Consider the following 26,425-nt stretch of genomic DNA (forward strand, 5'->3'; position numbering starts at 1 on the left):
AAACAACTCCTAAATATGCCGCCTGGTACGCCTATATCATTCAGCTTTGCACGTACTATATTCAGTCGAGAAATTTGCGCTGTGCATGTTTTCACAGTTGTTAGTAGGCCGCCTTCGTAAGGGCAGGCAGACCAGCGCACGTGTTTGACACACTCCGCTTTTACATCGAAAAATCTACGACTAGTTGACCAAGGCGGGAAATCGTTTGTCACTGTTGCGCCGTGACTCAGTTGCTCGTGCGAATTATTTAGTGTTTTTGCATTTGCTTGAAACGGCTTTTTTACCCTTTTAAAAGTCTACTTCTCACGCGGGGCGTGCAGCGCCACGTTTGATTTTCCGGCCTTGTGTGCACTCCGTGTTGACTGCCCTTGCATGTTCTTTTCAGGCCGACTTCACGCCAAAGGTCGTCGCAACCAAAGTTAAATCGCTACTACAGTCGCAAAAGACCAGGTAAGATGTTCTCCCGGGTGCTTTCTTATTCTGTTTAATATGCGCGCGCGAGGACGTCTCTCGTCCTTTATAGAGTGATTGCCAGAAACACATTATTAAAGGTAATTAAAACAGCGCCAGATGAGACTGTTTAAGATGTTGCGAAATGCATACGAACGAGTACAAGGCGCACTTTTAAACTCTACATTATTCTGTTTTTGCGGATCTGTCAAGAACTATTAAGATTTAGTTTTGCATGCAGATAGACATACACAGAAATACTGAGTTGCTGAATATCAATGAATAAAAAAGTGTTATGATCTTCAGACTGCTAGGTGAGAGACTGCTAGCAGCGGTGCACCCCCTTTGTGGGTGCACCGCTGCTTTGACCACTGGTAAAGCGTGTAAAAAAATAACATTATAACAGAATCTGCGTTATCCTGGCCCTACTTACAAATGAATGGTGCAAATAAAAAATGGCGTTTTTAGTATTGCGGAAGGGTAATTTACCAATACAGAGGAAATTGTTGTGCTCTTTAGTGTACCTTTGATTGTGGGTCTACCTCACAGTGACTTCTTGCTATGGTATCTCATGATTTTCATTTTATTTTTCATGTAAATGTTTTATTCATTGCCCATTGCAGCTATGATGCATTGCTACTCCTGGACTGCTACCTCAACACTTTTTCGACTGGCATTGTTCAGACAGATGCCCTTTTTTGGACACGGTCCATCATCCACCTGCTCGCTGTAAGTGTGATCTGAAAAACCATTTACTATGAGTCAAGGGGGGTGCTTCACTGTGCGAGTTTTGTGTATGCCATTTTTATTGCTCCTCAGGAGTCTACTGATCAGTGCCAAAAGCGACACGGTGATGTCTAAGAATGCTGCTTATAATGATAGTTACTGTCTACAGTATTGTATGTTCGAGAGGCATCAAATCAGTCTGCATGTACAGACTTAAGGTTATAGACATAGCTGGTGCTGTCTAAAATGTATGCAATCAAGAGTTTCTGGTGTCCACACAATTGCTGGGGAGAAGATAATTCTCTAAGCAGCTTGCAGTACACTGCATTTCGTGTACTTATGATACACCACATCCACAGGTAGTAAATTCCAAGCAACAATGGCTTGCGCAATAAAATTGGGGAGTGCGCAACATTTATGGGGGCTATTGGGAAATCACTAAAGGGAACACTTTGGGAAACTATTATGATTTGCTTTTGTTTCCTAATGTAGTTTCCCCATGTAGTCCACCAATGTGCTCTCCCTTTAGTGCATTTGCAGTAGCCCTCGGAAGTGTTGTGGGCTCCCCAATTTTTTTTATGGAAGTACACACATTTAGAACCATCACAATCTCTTCTTTATTTACGCCATTCACAAATGAGGTGACAGTGCTGCTTCTTCCGTCCTGCTTCGGCCTCACGTTTACAAAGATTGGTGTCGTCTTGCCGCTTTGCACACTGAGCCGTGTTGCTCTGGGCCCGTGCTTCTTCTTCCGAGGTGTACTTTTCCGGTTGACCATGTGGCTTCGCAGGCACCGCCGAAGTAGGTGCTCCTGGATCCATTTCGCAACACACAATGGAGACACGCCAATGCCTGTGTCCTTTTATATACAAGTGACGAGCTCTCTCCCGTGACGTCACGAACAACTAGGCACGCCATGCCACAGGTGCATTGAGCCCCCCTTTCCCCTGATATCATGAACTGCTAGGCGCACCACGTAAAATAGGCGCTCCTTTGTCTCGTCGATAACGCCTGCTGGTGCGGAGCAGAGGTAATGCCTCTGGCTCTCACTGCAAAGGTTCCTGGGCATGGCCTGGGCTCAAGTTCACCTACAATCAAATGCATTCTGAATTTTCTTTTCAATCTCTTAGTTTATTATGCCTGGATATGTCTATGTAACCACTTTCCACACATTGTGACCTTTTTCTACACTCTACAGCGATCTCATACATACTATACTTACCTTTTATCATTCCTGCTGGACACAGGCAAAATGCCCAATGAGTCGAGTAGTGCTGTTGCACTAAAAAAATTAATACATCCGTGCTGAAAAGATACGGCCTAACCTTAAAATGTGCGTGCGAGGAAACATAACGCCTAATATCATCTGATGAGCAGATTCACATCTGATAATGTAAAAAGGAATAAAACAGTTTGATGCTTATTAATTTAAGAATTAAATTTTAACTGTATTCTGGAAGCTGGAGGTGCATGATAAATGTTAAAGAAGCAACTGAATATAAAAAACAGCACTAAATATATGTTCATGAAATAAGTTTATGTGTAGGATTAGCAATGACATCCTAGTATTGTTTCTCATCAGAAGATGTGAAATATAAGTGCATGTGTTATGTTGGTGCTGCTGTCAGCCAATGAAAACACATCTATAGCAGTTCGACAAAGGCGTGATGCAAGGTGTAAACATTTAACGCTTTGGAAGGAGAATGCATTAAGCTAGTACATTCAAGGTACCCCAACCAGAAATCTTCAGCACTCTCTGCAGGAGAAGCAACATGGTGCTTAATGTGTGTTTGGGTTGAGTATGACAGTGACTGTACATCTTTAATGACAGCTTTGTTTTCTTGCATGGAAGGGCCATGGCTTTGCATTTTGGGAATGAGTCTCTTTCTGTTTTTTGACACAGGGCAAGCGGCCTCGGGGTGCCCAGCGAACGGGCTGGCGTTTGCTGTGTCGCCTGCTCCCTCTTTTGTCTGAACAGCTGAACCGAGATGCAGCAGGACTGATGCCTGTGCTTCTGGAACGGCTTCTGGCACACCTCTCGTCACCCACAGAAAGGGAGGTGAGTTGTCCAGCTTTCAGCCCATGGTGCATAATTATGCAATTTGGCTACACATGTCATCGCTAAGAATAGAATTGTTTTAATAGAATTGCACCCAATAAATGTTTTGGGTATGGGAACTGAGAAAACGAAATTGCCTGAATTCAGAGTTTCTCTGCAGCAGCCTTCATTTGGCAGCAGCATAGATTGTGCCAAATCACTGGGAGTTCAAGGTGAGGAATTGGAAAGAATCGGCTGAATAATTCATATACTCTGGAATGAGCAGTTCAATGAGCTGTGCTTACTGGTTGTAGATGGCTGTAGTTAAGAACACCTGGCTCAAGCCATCAGGATGCAGATTTCTCTCAAACAATTGAATGAGCGATCATTCAATCGTCTTGTGGCAATTCTCTCTTGTGGCACGTTTTTACACAGCTACCAGTGGGAGCATTATGATCCTCTTGCTGCACTCTCTCCTCAGTGAACACAGGTAGAAATGTTACAGGCTCAGGCACTAAGTTCTATAGCATTTTCTCAGCTGGACATGACCCTTTGTGCCCAAAACATGCGTGCAATTGCCAATTTATGCATGCAGTCCTCACATATTACCACTGACTATAAAAGAAAATATAGCACTGTCAAGCACTCACTGTGGGAATGATGTGAAGTTCAGGCTTCAGATTGGCATTTGTGGATGGAGGCATGCTGTAATATACTGATTTACGATGAGTTTCGAGCCAAAAGCCAGAGCTGTTATCCGGGCACTCAAACAAGAACATCTGGGCACTTGCACGAGAACATCCAGGCAAGTTGTGAGAACAAAACGAGATCCGGGCAACCAGTCAATACCGCATTACATACGCTAGTTATTTCCCAAACAAGTTACAAAAAATATTGCTTCTAAGTTATTCCCAATGTTTGTTCACAGTATCACTCCAGCTGTAACTCCTAGAACACTGAAGTTTTACTTGTCATTTCCAACAGCAACGTTCAAAAGGCAGACACAGGGGACTATAGACTTTGTTGTCATCTTTTGGCACTGAGACGGAGTTGCCTATGCCCTTTTCAATGCCAGCGGTCTGAGAGTTTCGCGGTGCTTCCGGCAGCATTTAAGCCAGTAGCGGTGCACCGCGGATGGCTGTTTGACCGAGATGAGACTTGCAATGAGGTTATGTCTGTGACATGAAACTAATGACCAGTGCACTGTATAACGTGGTGCTGTGTGGTGGGATGTGCCGTTGCAAACGTGCACTACACCTATTTTAATATTGTGGCTAGTATCATCTCCAACCATTCTGCTTTCCTGGTAGCCATTTCATGTTTATATCTACTCTCGACTACGGGAGATCCACCATTTTTCCGTGTCGTAGTTCCACATTATAGCCCCAAAATTATGCAAACTGTCTGAATTTTTAATTTGTATGCTTTTTATGTAATAAATTTGTAATAGTTGTGGTGGCATTGACTGCGACAGAACCTTATTGAGTTAACTGGTGTTTTGAGTTTTTGATGAGAAACTTGCAACATTGCGCATTTGTGATCATTTGGTGTTTTGTCATTTTTAGTGATCGATAGTTGTACGTGAGGTGAAACATCATGTTTTGGTGAGGCATTGCATTTCTTATTGCCAAAAAAGGACATTGATAGTCATTGCCAGCGGGAATTGTCAAAAAGTGTGCTGATGCAGCTATGGTTGTGTGATAAACCATCAACCAATTACAATAAGCCATCAGCCAAATTGAGTTGATACTTGTATGTCCTGTCATTCCCATGCTGGTTGAGGCATCGTAGAAGAATGCTGCATAGACGCTAGTGACAAATTTATTTGATAAGTTTTGGCAACCGTTTGACAACAGTGCACGTAGTTGGCTGTGGAGAATGTGACGACAGTTTGTTGTGGTCATTATCCAAGTTGGAGCAGTTGTGAAGGTTGTTGCTGTCACTCACGTCAGCCATAACAGATGAATGTGTAGCAAAGCCCTCATAATTATCATGGCACTCTGGCAGAGATGGGGAGCAGCTCCTGTCTTTTGTGTTGCTGTCATGACAGCTGTGAGCCAACCAGCCTGGATTTCAGTTCTTTTGTGGTTAAGCTTCCTTGCTTAGCAAAGAATGCACAAATGCATGCCATCTTAATTCACTGCTCTGATGCATTCCTTTGTGTGTTCTCTTGTAGCCCGATGAAGGCGCATTGAGGTGCCTGCTGGTCTGCATGAAGGAGTATGGCCGGCTGATGGGTTCTGTTCAGGTGGGCATAAACATTGCTCCACACCTACTTTGTCACAGCTTACGTCTCAGTGAGAAGGTTCAGCTTGTTTCTATTTTATTGGGGGTTGTGTCAACAGAAACCAGTGTTGAAAATACCACATATAAAAAAATAAAGAAAATTGCAACTACATCAAGAATCTTAAGTTCAGCTATGAGGTTTAATGTCTAAATGCCTTGAGTCAAGACACTGTGCATTGATCTCGGAATTTATAATTCACTTATTGAAAAAAGTAAATAAGATGTTTTTATCGTTACTTTGATTCGAAAATGTTTGCGTGCAAACTAAAACCATTATGAACCGCTATAGATATACATTTATTTTTGTTCTGGAGCAGAACCAGAACGAAACGTTTTTCAGTTGAATGAAAATAAAACCAGAATGAAAAACATTTAATTCCAACACCCAGCGTTCAAGAAACTTGCTGTTGATATGGTCACATCCAGGAGCGGAATTAGATGGCATAAATCGACAGGCTAGCGATGCCAGGAACGTCTACAAACACTCGTGCCATTAGAATGTAATCTTCAAGTTTGGCTGCTGGTAAGTGCGTATTGGAGGAAGCGGAAAAGTGTCATTAAGAAATGTAGCACGGGCGTTAGCAGGAAGGATTTCACTGGATGAATTTTCTAAGGCTATTGAGTAATCAGTTGTTGAATTGATCATTTACCAGAAGTTCTTGACTTTAGTGTTTAGTATATCTGGTAGTGTACATACCTAGCAAGTTTTCTGGATCCGGACCATTTCTTCCGGTTGTACGGTCGACAGTAAAATCTCCCGGAAATCGCAGTTGTGGCCCGTTTCATAGCCTGGAGGCTATGCCCGGTTCTAGCCGCATCCAGTGCTTTGTCAGGCCATATTGGCAAAAAGAATCCAATTTATTCCAGTTGGTCACGCATAGCATGTTTAAGAAAGTAGTAGGGAAGCCTTATATGTGCACCATTTCGTTAATTGCAGTGCTGCTCCATACACTGACGAGGTTGTTGAGTGCCCTAGTGGTCATAGTCTCATTGAGCTAGTGAGCGAATGCTGCGTTCCACAACTAGCAATTCTAGACTTTCCATCATTCTCCTTGGTGTTAGGCGCTCTGGTGTTGCGTAGGCCTATGGTCAGTCATGGCTTTAAGCAACGAGCACAAGTGCAAAAGGTATCTTCAAGTGTTTTTAATGTAGCGCTCAAACAAAGTGATGCTGGGTGTTTTGTTGATACCACAGAGCAGTGCTAAGTGCAAGCGGCAGTTTAACGTCGTGAAGAAGACGAGGACACAGTTCTGCATGTCCATGTGTGAGAAGATGCCGGAAAACGTCCTCCTCGCAAAATGTGAAAGAAATGGAATTTATTACAATAAAACTTTACCTGAAGAATTTTTTTAACACCCGCTGTGGTTATTTAGTGGCTTTGGCGCGGCTTAGCACGAGTTCGCGCAATCAAATCGCGACCGTGGCAGCCGCATTTCGATGGCGGGGGGGAGGGGGGGGCGAAATGCAAAAAATGCCCGTGTGCCGTTTATTGGGTGCATGTTAAAGAACCTTAGGTGGTCGAAATTAGTCCACAGTTCCCAACTACGCCGTGCCTCATAATCAGATTGTGGTTGTGGAACATAAAACCCGAGAATTTAATTAAATGCTAAATAATCGTTTAATGCAATATCAGCAACAACAAAATGATTGCAAAGGGAGTCTTTGATGTTATGTGGTTGTTTGTAAAACTGTAATGAAGTTTTCCTGTCAGCACTTGAAGATATAGATGTCAGGGGTTGGGGGTGGAAGGGTGGGGTGTGTGTGTGTGTAACTCACTGACTCCCCGGTCAGAAGATCTCCCGGACTTAATTTTTCCAAACTTGGCAGGTATGAGCGTAGATGACAGAAAATTATCTTTTGCAGTTTTTAGTGCTGACATGCATGTATTGGATGCAGATTTGTAGGCTTCCCAGCATGCAATTAAATCTGGAAACTTTGGTAGGCAATACAGACTCTTCTTTTTGTTTGACAAGTGTCTTAGGATTTGAAGTGATGGTAATGTAAGGAATGTGTTTTTCTTAGTTCTCAAACTTGTAAACATATCCCAGTTAGTCTGTATGCATGATGCACTGAACAACTATCAAATTTCTCGAAGTAAGTGTCAATGAAAAGGGAAAGTTCAGTATTAATGGCATCAAAATTAGGTTGCATATGCCTATCATTTGTCAGTGTTTAGGGCTCTTGAATGATAGTGCAGTAATCGATAAATTCAGCAAAGCCTGATCAATAATGCCCGGCAGGCATGAAATAGAAGTTGCTAGATCACCATGTGTTGTTAAAATTAGGTTAAGGATATTAGCAGTGTTAATGCACATTCTGGTAGGTTGTAACACTAACTGTGAAAAATGAAAGATCGAACGTAGGTTCAAATATTCATTAGCTTGTGAAGAGAATGACACAGAACAAGGTGGTATGATGCTCCACATTATATTTGGAGGATTGTAATCTCCTAATAAGAAGATTGGATATGAAGGAAAATGCGACGTTATCATAGTTGTGCTGTTGTCAAATGACAAATGTAGAAGATGGTAAAGACAGTGAATGATAGCAGATGCCAATAATTCTCATGCGACCCAGCGCTAGTAACACCCAGATTATTTCAAGATCAGTAGTGACCGATATGTGTGAAAATTTAATGTTCTTCAAAATGGCGAGGAGGGCGCCGCCTCCATGATGCTCGGTACGATTAGTGGTAAACAGCTAATTAATGAGCACATTGAAAAATTTCATGATCATACACATGTGCTGACAGTCACGTTTCGGTTAGGGTGATTATTTTGGCAGAGCACGTGCCACTTATGCATGATAAGCTGTTAAATTTATTGTGAAGGCTAACTGCATCAGTAAAAAAAAAAAAAAAGCTTGAGATGGGAGCAATTGCAGTATCTGGCCGCTGCCCCTCTCTCTTTCCTATGATGAAACATGTGGATGTGAACGTGTACGAGCATCACCATTAGAACCTCGTGTTGCTAGTTCCTGGACAGAATCAAGATTGGGATTGTAAGCAAAGCATTTGTTAAAAAATGATGAGTCTGATTGGCTCTTACCGAATTCCATTAGATTTTTGCGAGATATGCATGGGGTGGTGACTGAGAAGTCTTCACTCGCAGAAATGTTGCTACATTTGGTCTGGTTGCAGAGAGCAAGTACGTTTTCTTTTTTCTTGAAGCCAGAGAATTTAGCCATGACTGGTCATGCGCTTGTTCTGGTCAAAAGAACCTAGGCAGTATGCGCGGTAAATAGATTGTTCTGAAAAGATATCAGGCACTGCTTTTATTGCCGCCATTAACTTTGATTCTGCTTCTTGCCGTGTTTCCTTATAAACGGGCAGCAATCAGACACTCGGAAGATTAAATTGTCATGTCATGATTGGTCTTTAAGTTCATCAAGTGACCCTTACAGAACAGTGTTTTTGATTGTGAGTTGTTCAACTCAGTTGTGTGTTGCTGACAATTCTTGGCCGTAATCGTCCAACTTTCGAGTTTTCAGCCACAGTTCCTCTAGCCATTCTTGCATATCCATAATCTTTACCTCAATACTGTTTTGCCCTTTTGTAATAGTTTTTATGTTCGTAGCCAGCTCAGCCTGGGACTTAGAACATTGAACTGAACGTATTAGTATCTCCTTTAGTAGCTTAAAAAGCACATTAATTTGCTTGGACGGGTTGTCAGGTAGTGAATCAATTGCTAACAGCATATCGGAGCGTGTTCCAGGGGCAGGGTTAGTTTCGATGTCTACTGAATACAGCAGCAATAAGCCGTCAAAAAGCAGTCATACGCAATAGGGCGCAGTACCTGTGGGCACAGGAACAGTAACAAGAAGGGTTCATTGGACTGTTTAGTGAATAGCAGAAACTGTTCGTGCACCTGCATTGTAGAGAGCTGATGTTTAGATGCTGCGCTCGATGCACTGGTCTCGTGCCCTCGAAGAGTTCATTGGTATGCCAGCTGTTTAAATTGACGGCCAACAGTGATGGCACTGTTGATCGTGTTGGCAGTCCGTAATCGAGGAATCATGAGGCAGTCGTATTGGCATACCTACTCTCATCACGCAGGTTGCTGCAGAAGCCCCTGTCAGACCTCTGTGCAGCAGCCAATCTCCGACCGCTTTGAATGTTTGATGGCCAGGCCAAGATGAACGCAAGCAAAGCCTGCATTTTAAAGAGCCAATGTTTAGAAGCTGCGCTCGATGCATTGTTCTCGTGCCCACTGGACGATGCACTGTTCTCGTATCCACTCGACAATGCAGTGTTCTCGTGCCCGTTATGGTATGCACTAACTGGAGGGCTTATGACGAGCCACTGTGGCTTAAGCAGTCAGTCAATGCATTGGGCTTTATGGAGACTGGGCTGGGAATTGATTGCAATTGTGTTTTAGCCGTTATGTTTTAAGTGCGTGCATATTAACAAGCTTTTGCTGTATAGTGAAGCTATTGCATGTAACATTCTTGAAGTCCTCAGCATCCACATTGCATTGAACCTGTTCAGGTGACCTTGTCTTACAGCACTTATTTCGTACTGAATGACCAAAGGCAAATGAAGCTAAAGTTGTTTCTTCAACTTGTGGCTTACTAGATGATGTTCACTGTTTCTGTGTAGGATGCCTTGGAGAAAACATTGCTCAGGCTGCTCGTCACCTGGAATTCACAGCTAGTTCAGGTGGGTGAAGCTGCACTAATTGTTGATGAGGTTTCCATAGTATCAGATTATGCTGTCTTGAAAGTGTTCACTTCAACCAAATGACCAGACCAATTGTGCCATGCTTACAGTGCCTGCAAACAGTTCATGCTGGTGTTATGGTGTTGACTTAGTGACCTCTACTCAAGTGTTGAAACTGACCACACTGTCCATAATACTTGCGTGCATGTAATTCACACCTGCATATAACCTGGTTGCCAGCAGCCATTCTATAATTAAAGCAGAAAAATTAAAATTTGTTAATTTCGCAAAATAACTCCACACAGTGGTGCTCAGATTTAAAAGAAAGCAACCCAGCATGCCTTTTGTCATGAAGTACAGCTCTAAAATTAACCTTGCTTTGCAGTTACCACTGCTTTTGCTTCTGGCAACTCCAGAATCTGCTACTTGAGCTGGCAAGATTGTCCCAAATAAACAAAGATGGTTACGACATCCAGGTTCACAGTGGCTCTATCGCTGTGTGCTGTGGTCACATTTCTATTTTGTGGCATCAAGTTGAGACGTCTCGTGGAAAACGAAAGGGTCTGTGCTGGTGATCACCTTATTTTGATTGGTCTCAAGGATCTGAGCGACAATATTGTGGAAATAGTTGCGCTGTGGTGTGTAAATGTCTGGCCTGCCCAGCGAGCCATATCAGATATTTTTTAAAGACGAACAGCCTTTCAAGCAAGCTGGAGATTTAAAAAAAAGTGTTTGAGGGTAGCGGGGCACCAAAAGGTGCAAACACTTGTTAGATGTATGATGCTTCTCTATTTTCAACCTTCGTAGGCTACTCAATATTGCGACTCATGTTGCCGTATATCATATAGTACAGCATTTCACAGTATATAGGCAGTAACGTCTGTCGTACTTTCAGAAGCTACATATGGATACTCTGCGCTGATAGAATGAGGCTGAAGTCTGTAAAGCCACCTAGTCAATGTGTCTTGGTATAAAAACAAATAAGGGTTTTGTTTGTGAATCAGGATGCACCTTTTTCTTTCTAGTTAGCTCACACGCGTGATAAGGCTGTTTGTGTCCCATGACTGGCGCTTGTTCATGCTCACAGCAAGCAGTGTTTGAGGTTGGGCCTGGGCTTGGGAACACAGCAGACTTTTGCCGGCCATAGAAATTCCTAAACCCAGTGAAACGTGAATAACAATCACTTGGGCCAAGTTGGGTTTCTTCCAAAATTTAGTGAGGGATTTCTTTGGCAAAGTCAGTTGTGCTAGTGTAAATGCACGACTTGGAAACTAGTCGAACTAGTTATAATGTAATTTAACTGTGTGCACAGTGTCTGAAAGCAAACTAGTGACATTGTGTACAGGTGGAATGCTCGAAAGCTGAAACGAGTGCTGTTCGCAGTTGCTTCTAAATTTATTGTGAGCAAATAAACTGGGAACTCACTGCGTTGAATCAGAAAACAGCACCTCCTGCTTGTACCTCTAAACTAAATTGTGCTATGAAAACGGTAGGTTGCATTGCGGCATAATGTGTCATGATCAACTAACAGCGAGGCAGTTATTCCTGCTACCATGACTGCAGACAAAAGTACATTAATGAGAATATTCCTGCTGCTTAAAGCATCAGTAACACTAATCCTGGGGCAGAAAACTCTAAACGAACAAAAACCAAATGAAGCTTAAGCATATATCACTATAATTTATCAAAGCACCTGCCTGAACAAAGTACACTCTGTGATATGAAATGCCAGCAAGATATTTATTCAGTTGGCCTATAAGTTTTGGTGTGTTTTCCTTTTTTTAAACCTTGCGTTGCTGCAAAAATAAACAATAAATGAAAAACAATAATATATTCTCCGTTGTCGTTTACAACTTCTACCCAATGCTGAACAAGCTGGTCAATGCCTCTAGGGTAGAAATCACCTGGGTTCAACCCTTAGATATTGTCCAGCCAAGCCTGCAATTCCACATCATTATAAAATGAAACGCCATGCAATGCATTTGAGAGAGATCTGAACCGATGGAAATCGAAGGCACGAAGTTAGAAGAATACAGAGGATGTGGCAGCACTTCCCAGCCAAGCGTTTGAATGGCTTTCTTAGTCATATTGGCGATGTGAGGCGGGTGTCATGTTGCAGAATAAAGCCATGTTGCCGATCAGGTCGTTTTTGCTGGTTAGCATGGTTAAGTCGTTGCATTTGTTCGTCGTAAAGTTCCACATTCACCATTTGGTTCCGGTGGAGCATGCCTTCCCAGTCCCACCATATGCACATCATTATTTTGCACGAGTAAAGATCTTGTTTTACTCGCGGTGTCGCTCATTTGCTGGGGCTCAGCCACTGTTTGTGCTGCTTCATGTCGAACAGGCAGCATTTTACTCACCGGTAACAATTTGGTAGAGGAATCGCTGCTTATGGTCCGTGAGTTGACCAATGATGACCAAGCAAACCGGTGGAGATTGTGGTTCATTGATTTTCGTTGTCGTTCAGAGCATGCAGAACCCATGCGTCCAACTTCTGAACCTTTCTCGTCGAGTGAAGGTGACACTATGGTGCTGTGGGAGCATTCCGTGATCGCTGCCAATTCCTGCATTGTTTGGCGTGGATCTTTATGAATTGATTCAGTTGCTGTTTGTCTAACAGAACGGGGGCAGGGTGTCCGGTGCAATGCATGTCCTTAGGGTTGAAATTGCCATCTTTGAAGCACTTAAACCAATTTTTAGCCGTCCTAAGACTCGTCGCTTCTTTGCCATACACTTCACAGATCTCTCGAGCAGTGTCTGTGGCTTTGATACCTCGACTTAATGCAAAAGGCAAACGGTGTCAAAAATACTCTTTGTCGACTTGAAACTCCATTTTAATGTCCTTGAAAGAAAAAAAAGGATAGCAGCATTAGAAAACTCATAAGCAAACACATAGTTCTCTATTGAATAACAAAAGTCATGGCCACGCCTTTTCTCTGCACACAAAATTTTCTCTTAAAGGGCCCCTCACCAGACCCCATCGCAAATTTTGGTTATACTCTGGAAGTTGTTACGTGTCCTCTAGGGAGCGTTCTGCCGCAAAAATTTTTCAAATAGGCTCAAATAGCCAAGATGGAAATATTTCAGTGATGTGAACTCATGATTTCAGCAGGCAGGCTCCACTGCCAAGCAAGATGCTCTCTTAACTCGCCTCGTCTAGCCTTCGCTTGGAAATTCCTTCCCTGCTTTCTCCCATACCAGACCTCGAGGATCGCATGATGCGTACGTCATAGGCCCTGCCTTCATTTTTTTTCTCCTCGTTTTTCTTTTCCTGCGCTACGCATTTCTGCTAACCCGGGCCGCGCGCGAGCTGTTGTCTCATTCGCGCAGTGCACAATTTTGCGTTCTGGGCACAAGGAAACATGACTAGTGGTATAATTGAGTGCAAATACTGAGGCAGAACAAGCCGATCGCAGAGCCTGATCGCATGCTGGAACACAGTAAAAAAATGGCATAGTTTCGATACCTGCGGACGTGACTGCACTACCGTGGGAACAAGCCAAGGAGGTTAAAGAAAAACAAGCAGACGAAACAGAAGTACATCGCTTTTGCTTCAGTGCGAAGTAAAACAAAAAACATGCAGGCATTCCATTTGTGTGTTTTATTATTTCTCTAAACCTCAATTCGTCAATTCAAGCAACAGATCACACAAATAACAGATGTTGCCTTGAATAATTCTCGAAGTCACATGTCACCATGGGCTACGTCACACTGCAGACCCGATTATGTAGGCGCAGGAGCCCGACTACTGTTATGGTCTGGCACCACGTTCAGAAAGGAATTTCACCCGACCTTCTCTCACCATGCCTCGTCGAAATGAGGTGTGACTTCTCCTCGTACGGTTGGCATCCAGCACCTCGTGCTGAAAGGACTTTCTCACACCCGACCTTCGCCCACCATGCCTCATTGAAATGAAGCGTGACTTCCTAATTCGCCATGACCATTTCGAGTGTCTGCCGGTCTGGCGGAAGCCCCGCAGTGTTTACAGGCCTCTTTTGTGTGTGTGTGTGTGTGTGTGTGTGTGTGTGTGTGTGTGTGTGTGTGTGTGTGTGTGTGTGTGTGTGTGTGTGTGCGCGCGACTTTAGAGGGACCCTTTCCAAGAACCAGCAACGTGCAAAAGAGACGGACAAGCGTCTACAATTCCAGGAGCCTCGGTACCACCAGAGGCGTGATATAAACGGAGGCAGGGCCCTCTTTCCGCCAATCCGACTCTGTGCCGGTCACGTGACGTCGACGGAAGCACGATCCCTCCCACGATTGTAGAGAGCCTATTTAAGGGGCTCCGAAATGTACTTTTAATCACTTCATTCTCTTCTCTTCGATTTTCACCAACCTTTGAATAAACCGTGCAAGTTTCGCACTAGAAATCATCTCGTCCTTGCTTGGTCGCCATTGTCTACCAGATGCCTGCAGCCTGCCGACAATGCCCCGCCACCCAATAGTAACTTCGGTCGAGCTTCGATAGGCAGGCATCGCTACAACTCGGCAGCAGTACGATACGCTACCCTGGAGTACGCAACACTACGTCACCATCCCTGTCTGGGCGGATTCGCCATGAGTGAAGAGGGAAACGACGTTCGGATTGAAATTTCAGGCCTTTCCGCGGTGCGTAGTGAAGTAATTCTTTGCAAACACGATGGTTGGCGCACACATTATGCTTTGCACTTCTTAACTCAAAATGGCCAGACCTGGTAGGGGCCTTAAAAAACAAAAAACAAAGATGCTAGTACTTTCGGGCCAACCCAATGAAATAAACAAAAAGTAAGCAATGGTCTGCTTGCAGGGAATGAAGAAGCCGACCCAAGTGAAGTGTTTCGATATTGTTATTATCGGTCACCTTTCTCGAATCTGGAAGTTTCTTATCCAAGTCGCTGTTTGATGCATGTCCTCTGCTTCTTTCTAGAAACGATGCAATCAACATTGCTGTCTTTCCACTGCGATGACATGCGTAATAGTACACACCAAGTCTTTTGAGATCTGTATTTTTTCATTTTTGGGCTCGTGCTCAGTGGCATCACGACGATATTAAAACTACAAGGCATTCAGTGCATGCCGTGATAGGACACCCTCTTGCTTCAAACCTGAACCTGGATGAGCTGCTTCTCGGCATAGCCGCTAGGTAGCAAGCATTCACTAGGAGTAGCAAATAAGTTCTGCGTTAAAGTGTGGTATTACTGCGTGGAAACACGGGACACATTTATGTGTGCATTTTGCATTTGAATATAGCTTCACAGCAATGCCTTCAGATATGAAGGTCCTTCAATACTTTTCGTCTGGTCATGAAACTTCCCCAAAAGTTTCATATGGGGACAGAAGGTGGCACTAGAGGTGCTGGCATAAATAGGGGAACAATATGCTGCGCCTGGTGACCAGGCTGCACGATATGCAAATCTTTCACGAGGAAAGGCGCCTCTCCCACATTTATTTCAGCATGTTTCTATAGTGAACATGTAACAGGAGCTTTCGGCAAAATGGTTTAATGTGCGATGTGTTTGTGTTTAAATTACATCTGGTGCCGTTTTATGATTGAAGTTACCCCCCTCCCTCTAGCAGCCTACCTTGCACAAAGGATTTCATTTGGATGTCTCTATTTACACTTCGTCTATCTAGTTAGTTGAATAAGTTGGATAAGTCAGTCAAATTTGGTTAGCTAGTTCAGTGTGCTAGTTATCAGTCAATTACTAAGTAAATCATATCTGCTTAGTTATTTTGTTAGCTGGGTTATTAGTGAATAATATTATTTCAGTTAACTTAGTCAATCAGTTGGGTAGCTATGTTGGGTTAATTAGATAATTAATTTGTTAGTTACGTTATTTGTTTAGTTAGTTGGTGTATTACTTAGTTATTATTATGTAATGAGTTGATTGGTTGAGTTGGTTTTATTACTGTCATTTGTTACGTTAATTCTTATTGAGTTTAGTTAGTTAATGTAGTTAGATTAGTTAATAAGTTCGGTTGGTTAGTCATTAGTTTTATAATTTAGTAATTACCTATTTAGGTAGGTAATCAACTGGCTAGCTTTGTTTGTTCATTAATTAGCTGTTGAATAGTAATTAGTTGGTAATTAGTTCAGTGATAATAGTAATTTAGTTATCATTACCAATGTTTAGTAATTTGTTAATTAGTTTAGTAGTCACTTATTTGTTTCGTTAGTTAATCGGATAGCTTCTTTTAGTTTGAAACATACATTCTTTTATGTGCAATTACATAAATGCGCATTGTGAAATTGCTCTGTAGTTGGTTTCTAATGATGGAGTATTCCAAGTGTGTACAAGTTGAATTATGAATTGAGCTGCTGTTGCTAGCGCAGTTGAAACTGAAAATGAAACAAAGCATTGTAGTTGTTCCGAAATTGTTCGTGTTTATGTTTCTGAACACTGTACAGAAACAGGGCGGCGATTTGCACGTTGTGTTGATAATATTCACACCACGATACAGGCAGCCAACCCTTGCGCAATAGTTAGCGTACGCACAGAACGCCTGTGGCATCCGTTTAGCGTCTGCTCCAGTTCACCTTCTACTTGTGCCAGCACCGCGGTGCGTCCACTATGGGTGCTATATGAAGCTCTCCCATAGCGTTATGCGGAAGCTTTATTACCAAATGAAAAGTATTGAAAGGCCCTGGTATTACACTTCACAGAATCCTTGGTTACCAGGCATGTGGGTGGAAGTAGCAATGGTGTTAGTGACATCTTGTGGCACTTTGTCTAACTACAGTATGCTGTTAGAAACTTTCTTGTGCTACTGTAATTACCTGAATCTAATGCGGGCCTTTGTTCTGACAAAATGGGCTGGAAAATCGCCTGCGCATTGCAATAGGATATGAAAAAAAACCTGCATTGCAGCGTTGGCAACAGAGCCAGATCCGACAAACACAGCGTCATTGCCATTACAAAGTGTTCTCAGAGCATGTTTTTACAAAGGTTGCTGTTGGTTCATTTTGTGCTTGACTGCAATCTAGAGTGGTATTCTCAGCCACTAGTTTTCGGAGAGACTTTCAATCAATTTAGCACGACTCGGCACTGAATGAATCGGTGTTAACAGCCGCCAGCGTTTCTGGCGCTGTGCCAAGCTCGCTATATGTGCACAGTGCCAAAAACGCTGTTGGCCGCATACTTCGACAAGTTCGATGTGAACTCTTGCGAAAGTGATAGCAGTACACAGGGTGATTGCTCAGTATTACCGCCCCTATGCACTTGATATCTGTGGCCACTGATGCCCAAATGGCAATGATGATATGCTGTGTTTATTCATCCAAAAGTGTCAAATGGCCCATTCAGCAAAAAAGCCGGTGTTTGTCGTCTGTAGTAGCGAAACGGCGCTTAAACTCTCATTGCCATTGGCTGTGACACTACGTCGCGAGCAGTGCCTTGACAGAGCAAAGCGGATGAAAGGGAACACCTGCTGGTGCTGTAGTGTGCCAGAAGTTGCGTGAGGGTAGAAGGTATTGTCTCTGCGCCGTCACACTTTCACTCTCACCTTTGGCACAAGCGCTTTTCGATGGAGCTGAGCCAATGCGTCTTAGGATAGCAGGCCTGTGCACTCTGCTTTATGATGACATGCTACTTGCACTGAAATTTTCACTGTAGAGCCCGGCATGATGAAGGTCGTGACATCAAAATCACCGTGGCTTACTCGGGAGCATCCCCATTATATTCTGTGGCAGTCGGGCAAGGTAGCATGACGTCGCGGATTGAAGTACACATGCCTATGCTATCTAGGAGGCATTGGCAGAGCGCTCGAAATGGAACACCTGCTGTGATGGTAGCGCCCCAGGTGTTGCATGAGGAGAAAGGGAACCACTGTGTCAGTGGCATGTGGTGTTGCCACAGAAAGCAGCTGCTGCTTTCTGGCTCGGGAAGCATGCGCCACTATGGTACATTACTTGCAGTGTGCAAAACTCGGACCGCTCAGCGCTGTTTAGTTACACATTAAAATGTGTTTGCATTCATAACTCGTAAGAAGTGCTTAGGTGTCCTCGGATTTTTATGGAAGCTCATAATAAACAAAATAGTTGCCATTTGTTAAGGTAAATTCTGCAGCTCTTTTTTTTTTTCTGATTGAGAACATGCGGGACTTTCTGTATTTTACTTTCAAGAACTGGCAGCATGTTATGCAAGTGTAACATGGCGCACTTTTGACCATGATCAGTATTAAATATTCGGGTCACAATTGGCTGTATTTCTTAAGCTACGGGAGTGAGATAATCGTGGTTGAAAATTTTCATTCGGATTGGGCTCGATAGAGATCAAAAGTGGCCGTGTGACACTGTTATTACATTCAAGTGCCATTTTATTTTTTTACTTTAAGCCCGCGATAATTGGGTTAAGTTAGATTTGGGGGTGCGTTGCAATCTGGTAAATATAGTACACAGGCTTTCTTTTTAAACAATAATAAAAAGGGCTGCATATTAACGACTATGTTGCCGCAGATGCTTTGTGCCAGAAGCTAAATGAAGTGTGGTTGGTCACTGCTGTAAAAATTCAGTGGCCTCTCTCTTCCCCTCCTCTCTCTGTCTCTCTCTGTTTAAAGTCTACATCACAAGATGCTGCTACCACTGTCACTACAGCCATTCACGTCTCTGGTAACCTGTATTTCATAAAATGTAATACATATATGACCAAGCTAAAACTCATCCAGCTGAAGCAATGCTTATGCAGCCTGTTTCAGCTGAGCATTCTAGTTCCACCTCGCACGTTCCAGGAACTGGTGTGTGAGTGCGTGGCACTACTTCCTTGCTGCCGGCGAGCTGGCAGTGGTGGCATCAAAGGCATGGCTTCTTCCGAAGCCTGGTCTCACCAGCTGGGGCGCCTCATGGCCACTGTGCACACAGCACTCGACAGCCTCTTCCAGGACTTGCACATTGGTGAGTGAAGGAAGATGTGTGTCGAAGCTGTTTGGTTTCTTCAATTTGCATGAGGTGCATTTGCATGAGGATATTTTACAGCAACAGCTGTTACATGTCTTAAGTTTGTCCAGTTTCGTGTTCTGTTATAGTGCCCTGAACAGATGATGGCACTATTGTACTACTAGTATTATCTACAACGCATTAGTGTGTGGCAAAGTGGTTGTGTGTTGTAGCTCATACTGAGTGCAACAGTATATAAAGTCTGTTTGAATCGCCCTGCACTTTGGAAACTAATTCATTGGGGTTTAGTTCTAGTTCTGTGCTCATCCAGAATTGACCTGGCACTTATTGCATAAGCCCTGCACTACCTCTCCCTCTAGTGCAAGAAATGCCTTGAACTCATTCCACTTAGTGCAGTATGTGAAACTACTGCTGACGTGTCGACAGTGCCACGTTGCATTGGTGAGTTGCACTGGTGAAACAAATAGTAGTGAGGTGCAGCACCTCCTGAAGTAGTGGTAAATCGAGTAGACCTATAGTGCCTACCAGAGAACCACCACAGTTGATGAGCGGTGCACCTTTATGTTCGCTGTATATGTCGCTAACAGTAGGTCACCCAGGAATCATTATCTGTGTATGCCTAAGGTTAATTAAAGACAATTGCATACATTGTCTAATTACTTCCAAAACTTTGAATCCTGAGTCTTAGCCACATTACACAGGTTCTAGGACAATTCAGTATGCAGTCGAACTCTGGCATTGTGAAATCCTGAGATAAGGAAATTCTCACCGGAGTGAAATATTTTTGTATCCCTAATAAACATCTATAGGATTCAATGCATTTCCTATCTCTTGACAACGAAACGTCACTGAAGTACAATCCCTCATTACAGAAATTCGCTTGAACAGTAGACCCCATAGTACCGTATTTACTGGCATAATGGATGGACACCCCTATTTTCTAATCAGAAAGTGAGGGTTTTTTCCCTCTCGCATAATGATCGCAGCTTGAACATGTTGACATGAAGTACGAGACACATGGAAGCAATTAGGCATCTGACGCTCCGGAACGGCAGCTGCATTTGGGCATTTGGGTTTTTGCCATAGCACTAGATCAGACACCCAGCGTGTGACAAAAGTAGGAGACACTGTGCAATTCAGCGTCTGAGACATGGCATTTAACGCACCGGACCGGCAGTCAGCTTCAGCATATTTTTCCATGCCATAGCGGCAGATCAGATGCCCGACGTGCACGAAAAGTAGGAGATGTTCAGTACGATTCTGCATCTGATACGGCATGTGCAAGCCAAACTGCTATGAAGTTGATGAGGGTAGTGATGTGGGCTTGTTGACTGATCATAATGTAATGGCATGAAATGTAGCATAACAGGAAAAAAGACGCAAGAAGAAACGAAACCCAGACACAAGCACTTGTGTCTGTGTTTCGTTTCTTGTGTCCTTGCTTTTGCTGCGCTACACTTCATGCCATTCCATGCTGCTATGAACTCTGGTCACAGTATAGTCAGTTGTTTCTTTCTGGCCGTGCACTCTCAGCGCACCCATGCTGAGACCCTCTCCCTCGTTTTTTCTGTGGCACAGACAAGGGGCGGCGGCCCAGAGCAGACAAGGCCGTTCCCTTGGAGGTTCCCAGTTCACCCGAAGAGAGCCACCAGGCTAGCCTTCTGTGCTGGCGCCGCATTATGAGCCTCATGCGAACCATCAACCTTATGCTCGTGGGGTCAGTTGCTGCCCGGGAGTTGCCTGGCTTACTGCACAACTTTGCTTTGCAGTGCCCAGCTTCCACTACAGGCCCCATTAATCCCTCCTGTGTTATTTCTGTGTGTTTACATACATGCATTCATGCATGCTTTAAAATTTAGCATATTTAAAAATGCCCTAAAGCAACAGATTTGCTATTTAGTGACAAACAAAAAGAGTAAGGCAAGCTGAGGGCTTGATTTTTGTTGCAACCATGTGAAGCAATTCTCATATGGGGTAATCTTGTACACATACACAAGTACCTAAGAAAGTTTATGGGAGGATGGCTGCATCTGTAGCTTAACTGTAAAGCACTGCATGCATAATGCAGAAGGAAGAAGTGGCTTCAGCTTCTACTTGCATGTTGTCTTTTCATGCACTTTCATTTCCCTTTCCTTACTATTTTTGCTTTTAAACTAATAGTTAATTTCTCTTACCCATTCTCTGGTTTCATTTTGCTTCATATGGTTGTACACTAATTTAATGAAGAGGTGTTACAGCTGCAACTTCTAGTGGGAGTGGAGTTTGTACCATCAGCATAAATTGAAACGTGAACTGAAGGGTAACTGGCCAGAACTGCTGTTGCAAGTAATTACATGATACTATGATGTGCTGTTACTCTGTAGCCTGTTCATACACATGGATTGTCTCGAATGTACATTTTGGAACCTGAATTGTACCATAGCTACATATACAGGTGAAGCTGGAATAGACTCGAGTTTTGTCAACTGTTTGCATAGTACACATACAAGTATTGTTTTGTCAATACAGATGGCTTTCACCATGGTTCTTTCTAAATTATTGCTCTTTTTCTTCTTTAAAAGAGAAAATGTGCTTTATCGTCACAGGAACTGAAGTAGCACATGGCGAGGGCTTGTTTGTATGTGAGTGCACACATCATGTGCAGCATCATTCTGTCGGGATCTCAACACAAAGCAACCACATTTCACTGAACCTCTTCTCTGAGTTACATGGACGGTAGGCTGCTGCTATGTATGATTTACCTCCCAGACTGATAGAAGTGATCCTTACGGATCTGAAATAAAGAAGTTGTGGTGTGCAAATACTTGAATATACTAATAGGAATTGAATAATTAATGATCACATAATTTGATTTATGAATTGAGTATCTAATATGTATTTAGTTTCTCAAACAGTTGCTATGTTTGGTGGAAGTCTCATGGTGAATACTTTTTCTGCATGCAGCTTCTCCGCAATTGCCACCTCATAAGTGCTTTGCTGTGCTTGTTTTTAACCGGTGCCCTGGGGGCGCAGTTGCCCGTGGTGCCACTTTTCAGAAGGAAAATTTCTTAATTTACAATTCTCTGTGGTTCCTTCTATTCTTCACTCTTTTTTTTAAACTAAACTTTGCCAGTTTTGCTTTTATTATGTGGTTATGGTCACTACAGAAGGGCTACAACGACACCAACCAACAGTGATGATGCTAAATGCAGGCGAATGTCCTTCCAATAAAGTACCAGTGTAAGATGTGTCGCTGTGTTGCAGGCACACAGACGATGAAATGAAAATGCCATCTGTGTCGGCACTAAACACACCAGGAGAGTGCTTTGGAATGACAGGACGCTGAGCTAGTTTGTAAGTATTCATTATGCAAAAAGGTGAGGCGTGCAGACAGGACACAAGAGAAGTGGACAACACAAACACCGGCGTTCGTGTTGTCCACTTCTCTTGTGTCCTGTCTGCCTCACCTTCTTTGCATAATGAGTGCTTTGGACACGCACGCGCATGCACACGCACGCACGCGCGCACACACACGCACACACACACACACACACACACACACACACACACACGCACACACACACACACACACACACACACACACACACACACACACACAATGTCCATCATGGCTGTTGTGGCACTATCTAGAACTAAGCTCTAAAGAAGTTTTACACCCTTTGGGGCACCACCATCATCATCAGCCTGTTTTATGTCCACTGCAGGACGAAGGCCTCTCCCTGCGATCTCCAATTACCCCTGTCCTGTGCCAAACGATTCCAATTAGCACCCACGAATTTCCTAATTTCATCACTCCACCTAATCTTTTATCGTCCTCGATTGCATTTTCCTTCTCTTGGTACCCATTCTGTAACCCTAATGGTCCAACGGTTATCTAACCGGCACAATACATGACCTGCCCAGCTCCATTTTTTCCTTTTGATGTCAATTAGAATATCATCTATACCCATTTGCTCTCTGATCCAAATCGCTCTCTTTCTGTCTCTTAACATTATGATTAGCAATATTCGTTCCATCGCTCTTTGCGCCGTCCCTGTTCTCACGCTTCTTTGTCAGTCTCCAAGTCTCCGCCCCATATGTCAGCACTGGTAAAATGCACTGATTGTACACCTTCCTTTTCAATGATAATGGCAAGCTTCCAGCCAGGAGCTGGCAATGTCTGCCATATGCGATCCAACCCATTTTTATTCTTCTGTGAATTTCCTTCTCATGATCAGGGTTCCCTGTGGTTAATTGACCTAGGTAAATGTACTCCTTCACAAACTCTAGAGGCCGACTGGTGATGCTGAACTCTTGTTCCTTTGCTCGGCTGTTTATCATTATCTTTGACTTCTGCCTATTAATCTTCAACCTAATGCTTGCACTCTCTCTGTTTAGGTCCTCAATCATTTGTTGTAACTTGTCTGCATTGTTGCTGAATATAACAATGTCATCGGCAAACCGAAAGTTGCTGAGATATTGGCCATCGATCTTTACTCCTAAGCCTTCCCATTTTAATAGCTTCAATACTTCTAAGCACGCAGTGAATAGCATTGTAGAGATTGTGTCTCCCTGTCTGACCCTTTTCTTGATAGGTATCTTCCTGCTTTTCCTGTGTAGAATTAAGGTAGCTGTAGAACCTCTGTAGATATTTTCCAAGGTATTTATGTAAGCGTTTTGTACTCCTTTATTTTCAATTCTTTAACATCTCCGTTTTTGTGGATTAGTATAATGTTTGCATTCTTCCAGTTTTCTGGGACCCTTGCAGTCGATAGACACTTCGTATAAAGAACCGCCAGTTTTTCAAGCATTATGTCTCCTCCATCTTTGATTAAATCGACTGTTATTCCATCTTGTGCTGCCGCTCTTCCTTGTTTCATGTCTTGCAAGGCCCTTCTGACCTCATAGCTAGTTATAGGAGGAGTTCCTGTATCCTGTTCATTACTGTTTCTAATTGCGGTATCCTGACTCCTCTGGGTACTGTACAGGTCTGTATAGAATTCTTCTGCTGCTTTTACTATATCTTCGAGATTGCTGATGATATTACCCTGCTTATCTTTCAGTGCATACATCTTGGTTTGTCCTATGCCAAGTTTCTTTCCCACCGATTTCAGGCTGCATCCATATTTTACGGCTTCGTTAGTCTTTCTCACGTTATAGTTTCGAATATCCCTTACTTTCACCTTGTTGATCAGTTTTGACAGTTCCACGAATTCTATCTTTTCTCTTGACTTTGGCACTTTCATTTTTTGTCATTTCTTTATTACGTCCTTTGTTATTTGGGAGAGCTTGCCTACTGGTTGCCTTGGTGCCTTGCCTCCCACTTCAATAGCTGCCTCTGAAGCCAACCTAGTTATGGTTTCATTCATTAGGTCTATGTCATCATCTCTCTGTTCTAAGGCTGCATACTTGTTTGCAAGTATTAGCCTGAATTTGTCTGCTTTTACCCTTACTGCCTTTAGGTTGACCTGTTTCTTCTTGACCAATTTAGCTCTTTCTCTCTTCAAATTGAGGTGAATCCTAGCCTTCACTAACCTATGATCACTGCACTTTACCCTACCTATGACTTCTACATTCTGCACTTTGCTGGGATCAGCAGAAAGTATGGAGTCAATTTCATTTCTTGTTTCACTATTAGGACTTTTCCAGGTGCACTTTCTGTTGCTACGCTTCCTGAGAAAGGTGTTCATTATTCGAAGCTTATTCCTTTCTGCGAATTCTACCAGCATCTCTCCTCTGGCATTCCTAGAATTGACGCCGTAGTTGCCAAGTACTTGTTCACCAGCCTGCTTTTTCTCCACTTTTGCATTGAAGTCGCCCATTACTACAGTATATTGAGTTTGCGCTTTTTTCTCATCGCTAATTCAACGTCTTCATAAAGCTGATCTACTTCCTCATCATCGTGACTGGATGTTGTAGTGTATGCTTGTACTACCTTTAATCTATACCTTTTATTAAGTTCGATTACGACTACACCTACCCTCTCATTAATTCTGTAGAATTCGTCGATGTTGCCTGCTATGTTGTTATGGATTATGAATCCTACCCCGTATTGCTTTTTTATCTAGGAGACCTCTATAGCAGAGGACACGTAGCAGCAATGTATGAGCCTCACTAGTTCTAATCTCGCTAAGGCCGATGATATCCCACACAATCTGATAATTCCTCAGAGTCCTGCTAAGCTAGCCTAACTCGAGAGGGTTCGGCTGTTAAATGTTGCAGGGGTCAGTTTCCATTGGTGGCCTGTCCAGATCCAGAGATTCTTAGCACCCTCTGCTGCGTTACAGGTCTGACCGCCGCCTTGGTCAGGTGCTCTGCAGCTGCTGGGGACTGAGGGCCATTGGTTAATTGAGTGAGCCATTTGGGAGGGGGTGGCCAAATGCTGCACCAGGGAGGCCAATTCCTGATCTGGTGAGGGAGTGTCGTGTTGAAGGTTTGTGGGCCTTCCTAATTTGGTTGTACCTGGATTAGTATAGCCCCACTTGCTCTCGGCATCTTTTGCCGGTGACAAGCGTCACTCCAAGCCCTGCAGAAGTTGTGCACTGGAGGACGTGAATTGCAAGCTCACCATCATAAAAAAAAAAAAAAAAAAAATACTTATAGTGGGATTCGAACTTCTGACTATGGCAAACGAGCATTCACCATAGCTCAGTCAGATAATCCCGCAGGCGGGCAGGCTACCTTATCGCCGACAAGTGCAGCCCCGAGGGCCCTACATGACTAAAAACTTCTTTGATTTGTCCGCGATAGAAGTATTTTCCTGATCGCGATGGGTAACTCTATATAGAACGATTTCTAAACAGTTCTGGCCTCGTAGTTCCGCAGTCACACATGCGCAGAGGCATGTCTTGCCCTCGAACAATAATCATCATCAGCCTTGCTTGCATTTCCTTTCTTGAAAACTCTATGCTTGCTACTTTCCTTTCAAGAGTGCAATGTCACGCTGGTAATATCTGTGCCATTTATGACTATGAACTACCAGGTGCACAGCATAAAAGGATACGCATGAAAGATGGGTGATTTTTGTTTGGCTCGAAACAAGCCTCGAAGGGTGCAAACTTTTTTTAAAGAGTCTACTTGGCGACTTGAATGTAGCTGCTATGTGATGTTCAACTGTGTGTCCTGGTTGACGGTGGACGATGGTTCTCGGAAAGACCTCTGGTTCTTATGCTCTCCACAGGTCTAGCGTGCACCAACCTGTGCTGGTTCCCTTTGAAGATGTCCTCGAGCTTGTGTACAGAGTCCTAGGTGCTCACCTGCCAGTCAAGGTCAGTACTTTGAAACAGGTCACAGCTTCCAAACTAGAATGTTCTGGGCAAGCAGGCAGCATGTGTGTCCTTCTGAGTTGTCCGGAACAGTGAATTGTGGCTCAGGTGCTTGATTTACTGGGCAACCTTGAGCCCACCTGCCATGATGG

The 26,425-nt window shown here is 43.4% G+C and overlaps 1 protein-coding gene across 1 annotated transcript in view; it reads left to right on the forward strand.

The window, feature by feature from the left end:
- The window catches only part of LOC142572673 (proline-, glutamic acid- and leucine-rich protein 1-like), a 62,616-nt gene that overhangs the window by 547 nt on the left and 35,644 nt on the right, over nucleotides 1-26,425 (forward strand). Inside the window, exons 2-9 of the mRNA XM_075681963.1 lie at nucleotides 386-450; nucleotides 1,074-1,179; nucleotides 3,080-3,235; nucleotides 5,391-5,462; nucleotides 10,098-10,157; nucleotides 18,864-19,026; nucleotides 20,608-20,746; nucleotides 26,189-26,276. Coding sequence (XP_075538078.1) covers nucleotides 386-450; nucleotides 1,074-1,179; nucleotides 3,080-3,235; nucleotides 5,391-5,462; nucleotides 10,098-10,157; nucleotides 18,864-19,026; nucleotides 20,608-20,746; nucleotides 26,189-26,276 — 849 coding nt within the window. The remainder of the gene's footprint in view (nucleotides 1-385; nucleotides 451-1,073; nucleotides 1,180-3,079; nucleotides 3,236-5,390; nucleotides 5,463-10,097; nucleotides 10,158-18,863; nucleotides 19,027-20,607; nucleotides 20,747-26,188; nucleotides 26,277-26,425) is intronic.

Source organism: Dermacentor variabilis, chromosome 2 (genome assembly GCF_050947875.1).
Source record: "Dermacentor variabilis isolate Ectoservices chromosome 2, ASM5094787v1, whole genome shotgun sequence".
NCBI lineage: Eukaryota > Metazoa > Arthropoda > Arachnida > Ixodida > Ixodidae > Dermacentor > Dermacentor variabilis.